At 39.6% G+C, this 17,090-nt stretch overlaps 3 protein-coding genes across 3 annotated transcripts; 2 read left to right on the forward strand and 1 right to left on the reverse strand.

Moving 5' to 3' along the window:
- Positions 1 to 3,184: 3,184 nt before the first annotated feature.
- On the forward strand, positions 3,185 to 6,126 carry LOC149149640 (uncharacterized). Its single transcript, XM_089442542.1, has 3 exons — positions 3,185 to 3,639; positions 4,018 to 5,375; positions 5,999 to 6,126. The coding sequence occupies exons 1-3, from the start codon at positions 3,185 to 3,187 to the stop codon at positions 6,124 to 6,126; spliced, it is 1,941 nt and encodes a 646-aa protein (XP_089298668.1).
- A 14-nt stretch (positions 6,127 to 6,140) lies between these two features.
- LOC149149641 (uncharacterized) lies at positions 6,141 to 12,287 on the reverse strand. The gene is made up of 4 exons (XM_089442543.1): positions 10,301 to 12,287; positions 9,109 to 10,211; positions 8,637 to 9,005; positions 6,141 to 8,066 (listed from the first exon to the last, which is right to left on the reverse strand). The coding sequence occupies exons 1-4, from the start codon at positions 12,285 to 12,287 to the stop codon at positions 6,141 to 6,143; spliced, it is 5,385 nt and encodes a 1,794-aa protein (XP_089298669.1).
- A 590-nt stretch (positions 12,288 to 12,877) lies between these two features.
- On the forward strand, positions 12,878 to 13,468 carry LOC149149642 (uncharacterized). The gene has a single exon (XM_089442544.1). It carries the CDS (start codon positions 12,878 to 12,880, stop codon positions 13,466 to 13,468), a length of 591 nt encoding a protein of 196 aa, XP_089298670.1.
- Positions 13,469 to 17,090: the final 3,622 nt, after the last annotated feature.

Raw genomic sequence — 17,090 nt, forward strand, 5'->3', positions numbered from 1 at the left:
GTTGATTGATTCGGGTAGTACCCATAATTTTATTAATTGTAAGATAGCAAAAGAATTGAATTGCTTCCTATATCCAGCACCAGAGTGTCAAGTAATGGTTGTAAGTCGAGGAACAACAATGTAAACTTTGAAACGGGAACTATAAACTCAAAACGGGAACTCTGGCCAAAGAACCTCGAAAAAACATCAAAAACAGTGTTAAAAACGAAAAGTGTTAACGTTGGGAAAACATTTAAAAAAAAGGTAAAATTTCAACATTTCAAAATAATGGTGTAAAATATTTTATCATGACCCAAAAAAACATTAAAATTTAAAAGAAATAATGAAAACATAAAAAATAAATAAAAATTAAAAATAAAAAAATTAAAACAATGAAAAAACACAAAGCAAAAAAAAAGTTAAAAAAAAAATAACAAAACATAAATTAAAATATATACTTGAAGAAAAAAAAAATCAATCATAAAAATGTAAAAAAAAAAACAAAATTAATGATAAGAATTAAAAAACAAAAAAAAACATTATAAACAAATAAATAGTAAAAAAAATACTAAAAAAATGGAAAATAATAATAATAATAATATCTTCTAAACTATAAAAAAAAATTGGCAAAAAAAAAAAAAAACAAAAATATGGAAAAGAAAAAATAACATTTAAAATAAACTAAAAATTAAGTAGGTCAAAAAAAAAAAACTAGATTTAAAAAATTAATTAATTAATTAAAAACTACTAAAATTAAGATTAAAATGTTGATTACTTAAAAAAACAACATATATATATATATATATATATATATATATATATATATATATATATATATATATATATATATATATATATATATATGTTGATTAGCTCTTTTACCAATATCCGAATAGGATCATCGCGTGCGCGCTCTGCTCTGAACTGCGGAGCTGGGATTAGGTTTGCCACTGCCATCAAGCTTGGATGTAGCCATGAGCGGACCTGGGGGTGGGGAGTCCGCTCCCACCCCTCCATCATTCTCTGAAGAAGCATTTCGAAGACTCTTAAAGCAGAAAGGGAAGAAGCGCCAGAACTCTGAGGTGTCGAAGTTCATAAAAAAGCTTGAAGAAATATCAGAGATAGCACTTCCAGAGGATCAACCGATTAAAATCGCTCTTGCTCTGTCTGACAGAGGCCTGGTAGGGAAGTTTATGGGCCGCTGGCCTTCCACTAAAACCACGGACGAATGGATTCAGCGAAACTGGAGACCTCAGCTGAAAAACAACGTGATTTGCTATGCTGTGGGATGAGGCTATTTCATTTTTGAATTTACCACAAAAGAAGATCGCGATCTGGTGTTCAGAAACGGGTCGTATTTCATGGGAAATCAGGGACTATATCTTAACAAATGGAGCCCTGACTTTGACCCATCTGTCGATGTCCCCAAGGAGGCACCAGTCTGGGTTTGATTACCTAATCTTCCGAAACACTGTTGGAGCTATCAATCCCTGCAGAAGATTGGTAATGGGCTAGGTCGTTTCATTGACAAAGCTGATCACAAGGGCCAATATACATGCGCTAGAATCTGCGTGGAATTTGATTTGGAAGCAGGTCTGCCAGAAGCGATTAAACTAAAAGTTGGAGAATGGGAGCACTACCAGAAGCTGGACTACGAGCAGTTGCCTTTCAAATGCCGAACTTGTCATGAGCATGGACACTTCCAACGAAATTGCCCAAAAGCTTCAACAGGGAACACGGTTGAAGAAGAAGGATGGAAAGAAATCAGAAAGGGAAAGGCTGTTCCAAAGCCTTCGGGGCAGAACAACTCTGTTCCAATGGGGAAGCCTCAAATTAACTCAAAAGCCGCTGCTGCTTCTAAAGATGGCTCCTCCTCAGGAGAAAAGATGGATGTCAAGGAGACCCAAGAGGAAACAGAAAATAAGGAGAAGCAAGTGAAAGTAAATGAAGTTGAATCAACTGTTCCACCAGCTGAGGATTGTCAGAGGGGAAATGAAGGCAACGAAGAGCACATCAGTCGAGCCTCAGACTCTGAGGGAGAATCAGAAGAGAGAGATTCCAAAACTGACAACTTGCTAGTCACTCCTATCAAGATGACTAGAGGGCAGAAATCCAAGAAGAAACAGAGAGAGGAAAAAACTTATATAGATGTCCTCCAAGGTTCCCAAAAAACTCTCAAAGCAATGATGAATACCAGATCTGGGCGCAAGAGTAACAGGGCTCCAATAGGAGCCTCATCCCCCCAAGTCAGTAAATAATGAAATACGTCTCCTGGAACTGCAGAGGTTTAGGTAGCAGGTCGAAAGAGGAAGCCTTGAAAGATATAGTGAGAATATACTCGCCTGAAATCCTCCTCATCCAGGAGACAAAGCTGGAGGATCTTCCTCTCCTCCATTCTAGTAAAGCTTTTTGGAAAAAAGGCCATGGAAGAGCGGTTAGTGCAAGAGGCGCTTCTGGTGGAATAGCCACCTTCTGGAACAGCGCCATATATGATCTTATTCAAGAAAAAAGTAGCCCCCACTGGCTTTTCACTCAGCTCCTCCACAAGGATTCTGGTCAGCAAGTAAGTATGTTTAATGTTTATGCTCCTGTATTGCCAAGCGAGAAAAAAATCTGTTGGAACTCGCTTCATTCATTTCTGTTAGAGCAAAATCCTGGAAACATCATTATTGCAGGTGACCTGAATGTCACCCTTGCTCTTGATGAGAAAAAGGGAGGCTCCATTGTCAGGGACCCTGCCAGAGAATGGGTTGAAGATATAATGTTGGGCTGGGACCTGGAGGATATTAAACCATCTTCCGGTAAATACACCTGGTCCAACAAAAGAATAGCCCCCAATCACATTGCTGCCCGTTTGGATAGATTCCTTTTCCACACTAATTTCCTGACATGCGGTCTTATGGCCACCTCTAAAATTCTTCCAAATCTCACTTCTGATCATAAGCCCATCCTCCTCGAACTTTCCCTGGATAGCAATCTAGGTCCCATTCCTTTTCGTTTCAGCCCTTTTTGGATCCAGTAAGAAGGATTCCAAGAGGTGGTCTCTGAATCCTGGAATAGGCCCGTCCACGGTTCTCCATTCTTTGTGTGGGAAGAGAAAATCAGGGTCCTAAAAAGAAACCTTAAAGAGTGGGCTAAAATATTGAAATCCCCTACTACCAAAAGAAAAGAAACTCTAAACAGGCTTGCTGCTCATCAATTAGATATGGAGCATAGTCCTGTTTCTCAAAGTCTTCTCCAAAAAGAAGTCGAGCTTCAAAAAGAGGTTCATAGATCTAGCAGGGAGGAGGAAGAATTTTGGCGACAGAAGTCTAGGAATCTATGGTTGCAGTCCGGAGATAAAAACACCAGCTTCTTTCATAAGCAAGCCGAAGCCCGAAAGAATTTCAAAGCAGTTTCAGAGATACATTACCAAAATACTGTGATTAAGGATTTCGAAGGCATTAAGAGAGCTGCTTATTCCTTCTATCAAGATCTTTATTCGGCTCCTGAAGAACCAGCTATTGATCCTCATGCCTATCCGATTGAATTAATCCCCAAGTGTGTTCAGGATTCGGACAATGCCATGTTGACAACTCCGATTAGTATGGAAGAGCTAAAGGATGTTCTGGACAGCATGGACCCTGATAAAGCCCCAAGCCCAGATGGGTTCTCTGTCAGGTTTCTATTGACTTGCTGGTCAACAATAAAAAAAGACCTATTGAGAATGGTCAAAAAGTCCCAGAACTGTGCAAAGCTGGGCGGTGGCATCAACTCGGCCTTTCTCGCCTTGATCCCAAAAGAGAAAGGCACCTCAGACTTCAGCAGATTTAGGCCAATATCCCTGTGCAATTCCAGTTATAAGTTGGTCTCGAAAATAATAGCCAATAGGCTTAAAAACATACTGCCAGACATTATCCCTGAAAATCAAGGCGGATTCATAAAAGGAAGAAAGATATTGGACAACATTGTGCTGGTGCAAGAAGCAGTTCACTCTAGCTGCCAAAGAAACGAGAAAGGTATGGTTATTAAGCTCGATCTGGCTAACGCATTTGATAGGGTGAGATATGAATTTTTGTTCACTGTGATGAAGAAGCTAGGCTTCTCAACAGACTTCATAAATTGGGTGAAAGCTTGTATTGCCTCACCATGGATCGCGCCATTGGTCAATGGCCGTTCTACTGACTTCTTCCAAGCCTCTAGGGGCCTGAGACAAGGATGTCCTCTGTCTCCACTCCTATATGCTGTTCAGGCCTCGGTGCTCAGTTTCCAACTCGATCATAATCAGCAGAATCATACTCTGCCTGGCCTCAGAACTACTCACAAGGTGAAAGACATTAACCATGCCCAGTTCGCCGATGACACCTTGTTGCTCGGAGGAGCCAGCATAATCTCTGCCAGATCCTTCAAGAGGGAGCTGGACATTTACAGGTTGATCTCGGGCAGCAAAATCAACTATCGAAAATGCTCTATCTATGGCTGGAACTGCTTGATCAAGGAGCTGTCTGATATTGCAAGACTTTTAGAAATGGATGGAATTCGAAATTGGGAGTCATTTAAATACCTCGGGATCCCAATCTTCAAATCTAAGCCTAAAGTTGCTCATTGGCTGCCACTGCTCGATAAGATAAAGAATAGAATCCAAGCTTGGGGTGCCTCTTGGCTGAATAATGCAGGGAAAGTCACCCTTATGAAATCGGTCCTTATAAGTATGCCTCTATATCAAAACTCTATTCTCCTTGCCCCCAAAACCTTTCTCAGCAAATTGGACAGTCTGTTGAGAAGATTCCTGTGGGAAGGTGGGAATAACAACGATAGAAGGATCCATTTAGTGAATTGGGAAACTCTCAAAAGACCATATCTGGAAGGAGGCCTCCATCTGCGTAACTTGGCTGCTCAAAATCTTGCTTTGGGATCCAAGATTCTGTGGAATTTAGTCTCTGGAAAATCTAGCTGGAGTAAAAGAGTCATTTGGAAGAAATACTTCCAAGGGCAACGCTTGAGATGCCTGGATAAGCCCCCAAGATCTCTAAAAGGATCCCCGATCTTCAATCTTTGCAGTTCTGCTAGGGAGCAATTCAGCCATTATATTTATTGGATCCCTGGTAATGGAAGAAAAATCAAAATCTGGGATGACTCGATTTTGGGTGATCAACCATTGAACCAAGTGGAAGGTCTTGCAAACATCAAAGATTGGCTTCAGTCTTGCAATTTGCACACTCTGTGGGATATATTGAATTGGAAGGAAGCTCCTGATAGAACCTGGGACTGTTGGAATCTGGGGGAGGTCCCCATTATGTTGCAGGGGGAAGCTTCTTTACTGTTAGATCTACTCCAAGGAAAATATCCTTCAAAGGCCACTACTAAAGACAAAAGAGGTTGGGGCTCCCTCTCTGGCTCTTACACTGTTTCGGAAGGTTATAAAAGAATTATGGCTGTCCCATATGCTCCACCTAATCCAGCTCAATGGAAATTTATATGCGATTTCCCATCTCTCCCCAAAATTGACTTCTTCTGTTGGACTGTTGCACACCAAAGCATTCTTACCAGAGATAATTTGCGTAGACGAGGGATGGAAGGGCCTTCCAGATGTCCACTTTTCTTGTCTGATGAAGAAACTATCAATCACCTGTTGTTGCTTTGTCCCTTTGCTCAAGAAGTCTGGAGGGGAGTTCTGTTGTTTTTTTTTCCGAGGAAAAAAGCAAAACTTTTTATTAAGCATATAAAAAGTTTACATTCTGTTGAGACCTTGAGCATGCCCAATGGCTCCCATGTGTGCTGTTTTGTTCTTCTTAAAAGTAAAAACCAAACAAAAATCTCAGTCCTTTTTTGACTGATTGTGGAGGATAAGTTATGTCCTGATACTGCTGAGAAAAACATGAGTAGTCTTCCTCCCTTCAGGAGGCTTAAATACAAACCATATTATGCATACTCCGGGGTCTCCTTCAGAGAAGGAAAACAACCCCTTACAAGATTGTGATAAGACTATGTTAAACATCTGTATGCTGTACAAAAAGGTTTTTTGTTTAACTGTTTTTAGAGCTCGTGATAAAGATATCAGAAAAAGTGGAGAGAACTGTAAACAAATTAATTCATTGTGCCTGTGGATTTGCTGTCAAAAAAGAAGAGAGGTGCCTCGATCACTGTGGAGGAGCAAAAGGGGGCTGATGTGAAGTGAAGGACTACCCCTGTCTGGTTTCTATTATTGACCAGCTGCCCAAAACTTGTTGTAAACCAGCCTTAGAAAGCTGGTCTGCCTCCTCGTTTTTGTCCCTGTAGATGTGGCAAATAGTAAAACTGTTAAAAGATGACTTTAAAAACATAATTTCTTCAACAAGAGTCTTCAGAATCTGGTTTTGACAAGATGCATTTCCATTAACCCATTTTATGACATTCAGAGAGTCTCCGAAGATTTGAATTGTGAAGATATTTCTTTGAAGTAACCAGCATAGGAGAAGGCGCAAGGCAGACAGCTCAGCATAGTTGTTTGTACCAGGTCCTAGCCCTACAGATGCTTTTAAAGTATGATCAGGGTTCAAGTGAATGCACAGGCCTGCTCCAGCCTTGTTATTCTGGGATGCCCCGTCAAAAAAGGCCCAAGGAATGCCCTCCAAGATAGAAACAGGCTTTTGTTTCTTTTGAATATTTTTAGCATCAGGGATCGGGATGGCAGAGTAAATGGCAGCACAATTTATGGCAATGGTGGCTGTGGGAGTGTCCTTGTCTTGAAACAAACTTTTGTTCCTTGCTAACCATACACCCCAAAAGAAAATAAGAGGCAAATTTCTCATGTTTCCCTCCGGATAGCTTTGCCACCATTTCCTCCAAGCCTCTTCCAAAGGATCTAATCCCCACTGAGCTTTTACCTTAAGCAAACAGGTTACCTCCTCCCAAATTTTTTGAGAGACTACACATGCTGTAAAGAGATGTCTGATTGATTCCTCTTCTGACTTGCATAAGGGGCACCTCCCAGGCCCAACTAGGTATCTGGCTTGTAGAATGTCCCAAGTTGCGACCTTTCTTTTGAGAATGCACCATAGGAAAATCCTGGCCTTAGCTGGGCATTTTAATTTCCATATGTTTTTCGCCCACCAGTCTGGTATTCCCCAGCCTTTCTTTTCCATTAAGAAAGTATATCCATCTTTTGGGGAGTATTCTCCTGTTTTGCCTTGCACCCAAATCAGACGATCTGGTTCGTCTTTTAGCCTAACATTTGAGCGATGCAGTTCTTGGATGTAAGAGACCCATTCATTCTTCCATCTGATATTAATTCCTAGGTCTTCATCATTCTTCCAAGCCTGACCCCATATGGTAGAGTGGCCTAGTTTCTCCACCTGATTTAGAGTTTTAATTCCTTTACTATCAAGATGTCTGAGAAAACTAGGTGACAAAGCGTAAGCTTCATTACAACCTACCCATGGGTCCCTGCCGATTCTGATATGTCTTCCATCTCCCACTTTCCATGCCAGACCTTGTTCAATCACAGAGAAGGCCTCCACCGTGGCCTTCCAGATGACTGAGATATTCTTCATTTTCTTATCTTGGCTCTGAATCCAGTCTTCCAAAGCAGCGGGATCAATGTGCTTCCTTTTAACCACCTTTGTCCAAAGATTCTCCATCGAGATTAATCTCCAGCCTGATTTAGCTGCTAGAGAAAGGCTGAACTCAGGGAGCCTTTTTATTCCCCATCCTCCCCAGTCTTTTGGTCTAGCCACCTTATCCCATGCCACCCAGGGTAAGACGGAGGATTCTTTGGAACCTGCCCATAGAAATCTGCAACACATTCTTCTGATTTTCTCCATCACTCCTTTGGGGACCCAGGTTAAAGCTGCCCAGTATACTGGAATGGCTAACAAAACAGATTTTATGAGGGTCAATCTGCCAGCTCTGGAGAGCCACTTGAAACTCCAATGTGAAATTCTGGCTTCTAGCTTTGCTATGAGCCAGTTCCAGTCCTCTTTTTTATAAGCTGTCGGCTTTAGCCAAAACCCCAGATATTTGAAAGGGGAGTCCAGAGGCTGATGTTGGAAGGGGAAAAGATTAGCCATCCTGGATCTTTCTCTTCTGTCAAAATCTGCCACACAAACTTGAGATTTCCTAGAGTTTATCTGCATTCCAGTAGCTTTCAGAAATAGATCGAAAATGCATTTTAACTCCTTAAGTTCATTATAAGATCCATTGGTGAAAATCAATATATCATCGACAAAAAGCAGGTGAGTGATAAAAAGATTAATAGCTACCTCAATACCTTTTACCTTCTCCTCTCTTCTGGCTTTATGAATCAGTCTGCTTAGCCCTTCTGCCACTAGTAGAAACAGGAGAGGGGATAAAGGACAGCCTTGCCTGAGGCCTCTTTGGCTATTGAAAAAAGGGGAGGCTGCTCCATTGATCAGAACTGCAAAACTGACATTTGTGATACATCCCATTATCCAGCTAATAAAAGAATAGTTGAAGCCCAAATGAGTAAGCAGCATCCGGAGGTAGAGCCAGCTTATTTGATCATATGCTTTGGAAAGATCTATTTTGAGTTCCGCTCCCTTCTTTTTCTTTTGTCTAACACTGTGAATTACCTCCTGGGCTACTCCAATGGCTTCATGAATTTGTCTTCCATCCAAAAAACCAAATTGTTCCATTGAGATGTTTCTTGACAGGATAGGAACAACTCTGATAGCTATTACCTTAGCAATGATCTTGTAAATACAATTACACAAGGAGATTGGTCTGAAATCTTCAAAGCTCTCCGGATCATCCTTCTTAGGTATGAGAGCAATAAAAGTTGAATTGAAAGGCCTATAGACTTCTCCTTTCTGTCTTGATTCTTCTACTACATCAGTAATTTCAGAGCCTATTTGGTCGAAGAAGGAGAGAAAAAGTTCAATAGTCCAGCCATCAGGTCCTGGACTTTTGTCTTTGGCCATAAGTTTCATAGCAGCTTCAACCTCCTCCTTGGACACAGGGATTGATAGCTCTTCTGCTTCTTCCTCCTCAACGAATCTTGGGAAGCATTGGGCTGTTCTTATGACTTCTGCTATGGTGGCCTTCCGGATCTGAGAAAATTTTCTGGAAGTGCCTCTGTCCTAAACCAGAGAGATCTGAAAAGGAACTGACCTTCCTTCCTTCTTCATTATTAAGGCTCCAAATGGTATTTACAGATTTTCTTCCTTTTGCATAGTTATGAAAAAAACTAGTATTTTCATCCCCTGATTTTAGCCATATTTCCCTACTCTTAAGCCTCCATTCTTCTTCCTTGTCCAAGAGGATTTTGTTTTGGAGCTTCTCCAGATGAAGGATTCTATCCTTTGAAGTCTGCGAAATATATCCATCTTCCTCAGTGCTCTCCAGAAGCTTCAACTCCTCCCTGATTCCAAACAGTTCTTCATTCTGTTTCAGTTTCCTGTCCTTTGCCCATGATATTGTCGCTTTCTTCAATCTTTTGAGATTCTCCATGAACAGGAAGCTTTTTTCCTCTCTTGCATTTCTGTCAGGATGGATCCACGTTTCCTTAAAGAGATTATTGAAAGATGGATCTTGAAGCCATGAGGAGTTGAATTTAAAGGGGGAAGGAGGCTTTGGGGGAGGGAAAGAGAGATCTAGAAAGATAGGGAAATGATCTGAGTTGCCTATTTCCTCAACCCACTGTCTGAAAATAGGAGCTTTAGAGATTAGGTCCTCAGATAGCAGAAAGCGATCTAATCTTTTGGCGATCCGATCCTCCCCTACTCTTCTGTTCCTCCAGGTAGGCTTGAGTTTGACCGGGGCAGGATCTATGAGGTTGTTTTCCAAGAGAAGATTGAGGAAAAAATCCGACAGAGGGTCTTCCCTAGCTGATGGACCCCATGCTTCTGCTCTGCCTATAGAAAAGTTTAGATCACCCCCCACAATCGACAAGGAAGACTTCATCAAAGATTTTGTCATCAAATCATCCCAGAAATTCTCCCTTCCTTGACAGGGGCCATAAATGTTTACAAGTGTGATGGGATGGGTGAAATCAGGAGAAAAAACCTCCATGCCCATAACTTGTTTCATCCCCCATTGATTAATGACCTTAATTCGACCTTCTTTAAACCCAATTGCTAGACCCCCCGAGTGGCCTGATGAATCTATTGCAGAAAAGGTCCATCCTGGCAAGAGAGCCTTTAACATTGTTTCTACCTCATTAGCCTTCCCCAAAGTTTCTTGCAGAAAAAGAATATCCACTTTTGAATTAATGATCCAATCTTTCAGGGCCAATTTTTTAGGTTTACTGGCCAAACCTCTACAATTCCAGGATGACAGAATCATTTGATAACAGAGACAGGGGACTGCGCTGCTCTAAGAACCCTAGGGATAGAGTATTGTTTACCGTCTGCTACGTCCAGCTTAGCTTTAAGTTTTGCCTTAGATAGGTCTGATTTTCTACCTCTCTTATTTTTGGCATAAAACTGAGAGGTCGACTGTCCTAAGCCTCCAATTACATTCGACAGCCCAGAATTCCCTCCCTTTGATCTAAGGTTGTAGGGGCACGGGGTGTGAGGAACATGGGGGGCAAGAGGGGGCCACATATCTTCACAATTCAAATCAAGAGACGACATGGCAGCCAAAATAGAGTCTACATCAGGAGAGGTTTTTTCAGGTTCCATATTCTCGTTTATGCCAATGAAATGAGAGGGAAAGTTTGAAGGCAAAACATGCATAGAAACTGACTCAAGCTCAGGAGGTTTAAGAGAAGAAAGAGGGGGATCTGGGCACATGCCCTTTTCAGGATCGCTGAGAGGATTTTGTTCTTCGGGTGTGACCTTTGCGATCTCCTCCACTGCTTCCGCTGGATGCGATTCAGTGGTCTGTGCAGCCTCTTGGGTATGGGGGTCTTCAGATACTGGCCCTTTTAGAGTCTCCTCGATCTCCATTGCTTCTGTTGTCTGCTTCGCCAAGTCTTCATTCTCCTGAGGCGCTTGAGGATGACTGAAAATTGGTTCTCTAAAAACAGAGGTCCTCCGAAAGCGTCTCCTTCTTTTGAACAGCAGACAATCCTTTGCAAGGTGCCCATACTCATGACAACGGTGACACCTAAACGGCAAGTGCTCATAATCCAAAATCTGTTCGAACACATACTCTTTGTATTGTAAATTGATTTTTTGGGCCAGACCTCTGCTCGGGTTTAGGCTTACCAGAATGCGGGCCATCGCTCTGTTCTTCGTCTCCAAAAAAGACATATCTGCTTCCAGGAAGGATCCCAATCTGTTTCCGATGGCTTTGAACACAGCTTTTGTCCATAGAAATGAGGGGAGACCCGGGGCTCTCACCCATACTGGGAACTCATCAGTCCTCTCTTTGATAGCATCAAAAAGGGGGCTCCATTTTTTCAGCAAAACCGGAATGTTCCCTATATTCCAGTTTCGTTCAAGCACCCACTCTGCCGACTCCTTGTCCTCGAAACTGAACTTGAACCACCCTTTCGCTAAACATTGTGCCTCGAACTGAAAAGGTCTATCAGAGACGAAACAATTTTCACCCCATGCTTGAAGAAATTCCGACGAAAATTTCTTTCCTCTTGCCCTTCCGACTAGGGTGCATTCTGCAACGGCTAGGGTTTCTTCTATAGAGACCTCCATACCTAGGACTAAGTTCCCTTCAATCTCCTGAGATCCAATTGGCCTTTGGGGTTTTCTTTTCGCCCCTTTATTCCTTAACTCTTCCGCAGAGGCCCTAGTTTCCCCGCGACCGTCGGTCCATTCTGGTTCCTCCTGTGCCGAATCCGCAGGGAAATCTATCTCCGGCTGTGACTGAACATGAGCAGAGAAAACGGGATCAGGGGTCCCTGAAAAAAGATGACCAGCCGCCGCACCATCGAGACCTCCCCGCTCTCCTACTAAGCTGTCGGATTGGCCTACGAAACCTCCTGCAGAGCTTTCTTTTGGTAAAGGGGATTCTTTTTGCAGAGAAACCCTAGAGAGCGGAGGAAAACCACCAGAAACCCTTGTAGAGCCGAGGCCTGAAGAGAGCCCCAAATTTGAGAAATCTTCAAAACCCTTTGATGGAAAAATCCGGCTTGTTTCTGCTTTGCCCTTTGGATCAGAAGAAGGAGCACCTACTATCAACCCATCCGTCGCATTCTCCCTTACCACCTGCTTGTAGGAAGCCTGGTTTCGAAATCTAGAGGCTTCTCTGCCAGGATCCTTACTTTGATGCAGAAAAGATGGTTTAACCTCCTGTGAAAAGGACTCCAACCTCGACAGCTCAAAAGCTCCAAAATACTGTTCCACGTTTTGAACTGTGGGTTCCTTCCCCCACATTGAGAGAATGTCTTCCAATTCCGGGTCCAGATCCACCAATTCGTTGGGATTAACCATGGTTAGGGTAACCGTTCCGAGAAAAACGACAGCAAAACGGTCAAAGTGACAGGCGCCTTTACCCTAATCTCTTGTAAACGGAATAAAACGGAAAGTCTGCAGCTACTGTAATGGTTTTTCACCGAACAAAAACACTTACACCAAACAAAACGCCGACCTCCAGCTGCCAGTCACCCGGGAGATGCTTCCTGCGCCTTCAACTGTTTACGGAAACTGTCTGCAAACTGCCTACCCGTGACCTGAACGCGGTTCCGCCCGAAACCCTCGTCTCCAAACCCTAGCCATATCTCTTCCTCAAGCTCCCACCCTTTAGGGGAGTTCTGTTGTTAGATCCAGCTAACCTTGATTTCCCAGATAGCATTCCTTCTCTGTTCCGAACTTGGGCCAGTTTATCTCCCTTCTGCCTTAAAAAAAAAAGTCTTCTTAAAACAACTTGGATGTGGATCCCTAAATTCATCTGCTGGAAACTGTGGTTGGAAAGGAATAATAGAATTTTCCGAGAAGAAAGCTGCACTTCTATAAGAGTTATTTCTAAAATCAAAGCTTTGCTGGGCAAGGCTTTGGAAGCCAATACCTCCCCAAGGAATGAAATGAGTCTAGTCAAAGAGGAGGAGCAATGGCTCAAAAATCTGGTTCCAAATTTGAAGGAAAGGTCCTTGCCTCCTGCATTCGCCCATGCCAACTGGGAGATTAGGCTGGAAGAATTGGAGTTCATTAAATGGAGATCGGCCCAGGACGATCACTGTTTTTTCTTCGACGGGGCCTCTAAAGGAAACCCTGGGGTTGCTGGCAGTGGTGTAGTTATTCTGAGTCCTGGAGGTTCTCCGGAATTGTGGTTCCATTGGGGTCTGGGAATCGAAGCCAACAATAGAGCGGAGGCTCTTGCACTGTGGCAGGGGCTGAATCTGGCGATTAATAGAAATATCCTCTCTCTCACTGTCTTTGGAGATTCTAGACTTATCATCCAGGCACTGCTCTACCCTAAGACCTCCCATCAGGTTCATTTAGCCACTATTATCAAAAAAATCCGGCTATTACTGCCCAAGTTCAATAAAATTTCCTTCTTCCACATTCTAAGGAATCTCAACACTCAAGCTGATATGGAGGCCAATCTTGGCTCCCTCTGTACTCGGAGATCTCTGGTGGTCAACTCGATTGAATCTTCATGCTCCATTCCTTAATGTATCTGCTGACCAGACCTCCTATCCTATTTGATCTAAGGGCTATCTCTTTTCTCCTCATTACCCTGCTCTACGGGACCTCATCTCACTGTATATTCAAACTAATTAAAACGGTGGTCTCAGGCCTGATCTCAGTCTTCCTTTCAATGGCCTCTGTTTCCTGTCGAGTACCTGCTTTTCAAGAGCCCACAAAGGACCTTCAAGGGGGCAACTCAGTTCCAGTTTTGATCTTTACTTTACATTCAAATCGGAAGGCCGTGCTCAGCATAATCAGAGATTCTCATCTCCGAAAGGCAGCAACCTCTGTGCGATGCAAAAACTGCGATGAAGCTCCTCGTTGCAGAAGCAGTCTCTCCAAAGTAGACGTGGATAATCAGGTTCCTCCTCCAATCAATAGCACCGATGCCCTTATGTACAGCAAGATCAGGATTCGCCCAAGGAAGTCCTCTGGCTCTGTGCGTTGTTCCACCCTGTCCAACAGCCAGCTCTGAGGGAATTCAGGTCAAAGTCGACAAATCGTTCAAAACACGGATTCCGAACATCGGGCGGACTGGTAAAATTCCGGATGAGAGGCGAACAAACCCAAACCCAAACAGATTTCTTCAGGACTCTGTCTCTAACTTCGCTGTATTGTAAGAGCATGCGGCAGCTTGTTTGCCGCCCTAAATAAAATTAACCGTTATTGTCAAAAAAAAAATGTTGATTACTTAAAAAAACACACACACACACACACACACATATATATATATGTGTGTGTGTGTGTGTGTGTGTGTGTGTGTGTGTGTAGATATATGGCAAAAGTAAAAAACAAAAAATGTTAAAAAAAATTATCTCATAAACCATAAAAGAATTTGGAAAAAAATAAAAAATAAAAATAAAAATAAGAATTAAATTATATATATATATATATATATATATATATATATATATATATATAATTAAGTAAGTAAAAATAGAGAAATTGAAAAAAAACATTACCAAAAACTAGAGAAAAATAAATAAAAACAAACTAGTTTAATAATAATAATAATAATAACTAATAAAATAAAATAAAAGTAAAAGTAAAAAGTTAACGAAGAAGATTAAAAAACTAGTAAAATTAATATTAAAAAAAAAAACAAAAATAAACTCAAATTATAGAAAAAAAATATATATATATATATATATATATATATATATATATATATATATATGAAAATTATTTTAAAAAACCAAAAAACTTTTAAAATTAATTTGTTTTTTTAACAATTTTTTTTGTTAAAAAAAATTATTATTATTAGCTTTTTTTTTAAACAAATTTTTTTCTTATTAAAATTTTATTAAAAAAAAAATCATTAAAAATTTTTAAATTTTTTTTAAACGAATTCAAATTTTTAATTTAAAATTTTAAAATTTTTAAAATTTATTTAAAATAAAAAAAATTTAAAATTTTAAAAAAATTTTATGGATTTTTTTAAAAACAATTTCTTTTTCTTATTTAAAAAATAATTATTATATTAAATAATAATAATAATTTTTTAAAGCCCCGCCTCTCGTGGTGGCACGGTCGTGGGCGGAGGGGCCTGCGCGCAGGCCCTCTGCCCATAGCCACGCCACCACGGGGGGCGGGCGTCCGCTTCCGGGAATCGGACGCCCGCCCCTCGTGGTGGCGTGTTTATGTGCAGAGGGCCTGCCCTCCACCCACAGCCATGCCACCACGGGCGGCGGGGCATTAAAAAATGATTTTTTTTAAAATAAATTTTTTAAATTTTTAAATTTTAAATTAAAAATTTTTATCGGTTTAAAATTTTTTTAATGTTTTTTTTTTTTAATAAGAAAAAAAAGCTGTTTAAAAAAAATTAATATAATAATTATTTAAAAAAATAAAAATAATTGTTTTTAAAAAAATCCATAATTTTTTTTTTTAAATTTAAATTTTTTTCTTTAAATAACTTTTTAAAAGTTATAAATTTTAAATTAAAATTTTTAATTCGTTTAAAAAAAAATTAAAATTTTTTTAATGATTTTTTTTTTAAATAAGAAGAAAAAAATTGTTTTAAAAAAAGTTAATAATAATATATTTTTTAATATTTTCATATTTTTTTGGTCTTTTTTTTATAATTTAAGGGTGTTTCTTTCCCACTATTTTTTTTTTTTTAACTAGTTTGTTTTTAATTTTTTTTCCTCGTCTTTACTAATGTTTTTTTTTTTTTTTTTTAATTTCTCTATTTTTACTTATATATATATATATATATATATATATATATATATATATATATATATTTCCAAATTCTTTTATGGTTTATGAGATAATTTTTTTTAACATTTTTTATTTTTTATTTTTGTTTTTTTTTTATATATGTTTTTTAGAGACAATTATTTCATGTGGATTGAAAATTTAATTAACGATGTATAAATATGTAGAATATCAAAAATGCAAAATATCAACCTTCTTCTTTAAATATGCAAAACAATAAAAACCTCACTACAATAAAAGTAAACATAAAAATAAAAACAAGAAAATATGAAGAAGAAGACCACTTCCAAAATTATTAAATTTACAAAATAATTATTTACATTTCATACATTAAAAAAAAAAAAAAAAAGCCTTTTAAAAAAAGGGCATGGTGTAGAATTACCATTTTTATAAATCAACATCCAAATCACTACCATTCTAAAACGCAATGTACATAAAAAAATTTATAGTACCAAAAAATATGCTCTAAAAAAACATGTGTGTTATGCATCACCCCTTTTCAAAATCGAGTCACTTTTTTGCTATCTCTACAAAACCGGTAACAATATCAGTTCCCGTTTCAAAGTACAATATCAGTTCCCGTTTCAAAGTTTACATTGGTTAACCATAAATTGCTCTGGAAAGTGCCATAATATCAAGCTATCCATGGGAGAATATGTATTGAATAGCCCAATGCTTTATGTTCCAAAGGGTGGTATTGATGTTATACTAGGAGTCCAATGGCTACAATCCTTGGGTACAATAGCTTTTAATTTTCAAGAACTTTTTATGAAATTTTCTCCGAAAGGAAAGGAAGTTGAATTAAGGGGTATCACGGGGAAACCAGGAAAAATAATCAGCTCTGAAAGAATGACAAAGCTTCTAAAGAAAGAACAACGAGGCGTAATTGCACAATTATGTTCGCTAACGGTTTGCACATCGAAAACATGTATTTCTCCAGATCTCCAAAAAGTCTTGAACAATCATTCCAAGGTATTTGAGACTCCCGAAGGTCTCCCACGTATTCATGATCATGATCATGCTATTCATTTTATTCCAGGAAGTGCTCCTCCAAACGTCAAGCCTTATAGATATCCATATGCCCAAAGGAGTGAAATTGAACATATGGTTGCATAAATGGTAGAGGTTGGTATAATTTTCCAACCAAATTTGATAAACAAATAAATGTATGAATGGAAGAATGGCGAAGTAGGATGGGAACTCATTCAAAAGTTTCCGATTATCCCAGTTCCAACAATATTGCCAAACTTGACAAGGAAGGAAAAATCATATTGGAACCTGAAGCATTTACAGAACCGAGAAGTCAACAGCTACAAAATCGGTCAATTTCAAAGCATCTCATCAAGTGGAAGAATTTACCCACTGAATATTTCACATGGAATGACA

Source organism: Pinus tabuliformis, chromosome 9, assembly GCF_031772625.1.
Source record: "Pinus tabuliformis cultivar Carrire ecotype Pingquan chromosome 9, CPIR1, whole genome shotgun sequence".
Taxonomy (NCBI): Eukaryota; Viridiplantae; Streptophyta; class Pinopsida; order Pinales; family Pinaceae; genus Pinus; species Pinus tabuliformis.

Coding starts and splice junctions, on each gene's coding strand:
- LOC149149640 (XM_089442542.1), top strand. CDS start 3,185: ATGGAGCATAGTCCTGTTTCTCAAAGTCTTCTCCAAAAAGAAGTCGAG. Junction 3,640..4,017: donor CCAGATGGGTTCTCTGTCAG/GTTTCTATTGAC, acceptor CGCATTTGATAG/GGTGAGATATGAATTTTTGT. Junction 5,376..5,998: donor CTCTTACACTGTTTCGGAAG/GTTATAAAAGAA, acceptor AACTGTTTTTAG/AGCTCGTGATAAAGATATCA.
- LOC149149641 (XM_089442543.1), bottom strand. CDS start 12,287: ATGGTTAATCCCAACGAATTGGTGGATCTGGACCCGGAATTGGAAGAC. Junction 10,212..10,300: donor TAAGCTGGACGTAGCAGACG/GTAAACAATACT, acceptor GGAATTGTAGAG/GTTTGGCCAGTAAACCTAAA. Junction 8,067..8,636: donor TTTACAAGATCATTGCTAAG/GTAATAGCTATC, acceptor ACTGGAATGCAG/ATAAACTCTAGGAAATCTCA.
- LOC149149642 (XM_089442544.1), top strand. CDS start 12,878: ATGAGTCTAGTCAAAGAGGAGGAGCAATGGCTCAAAAATCTGGTTCCA.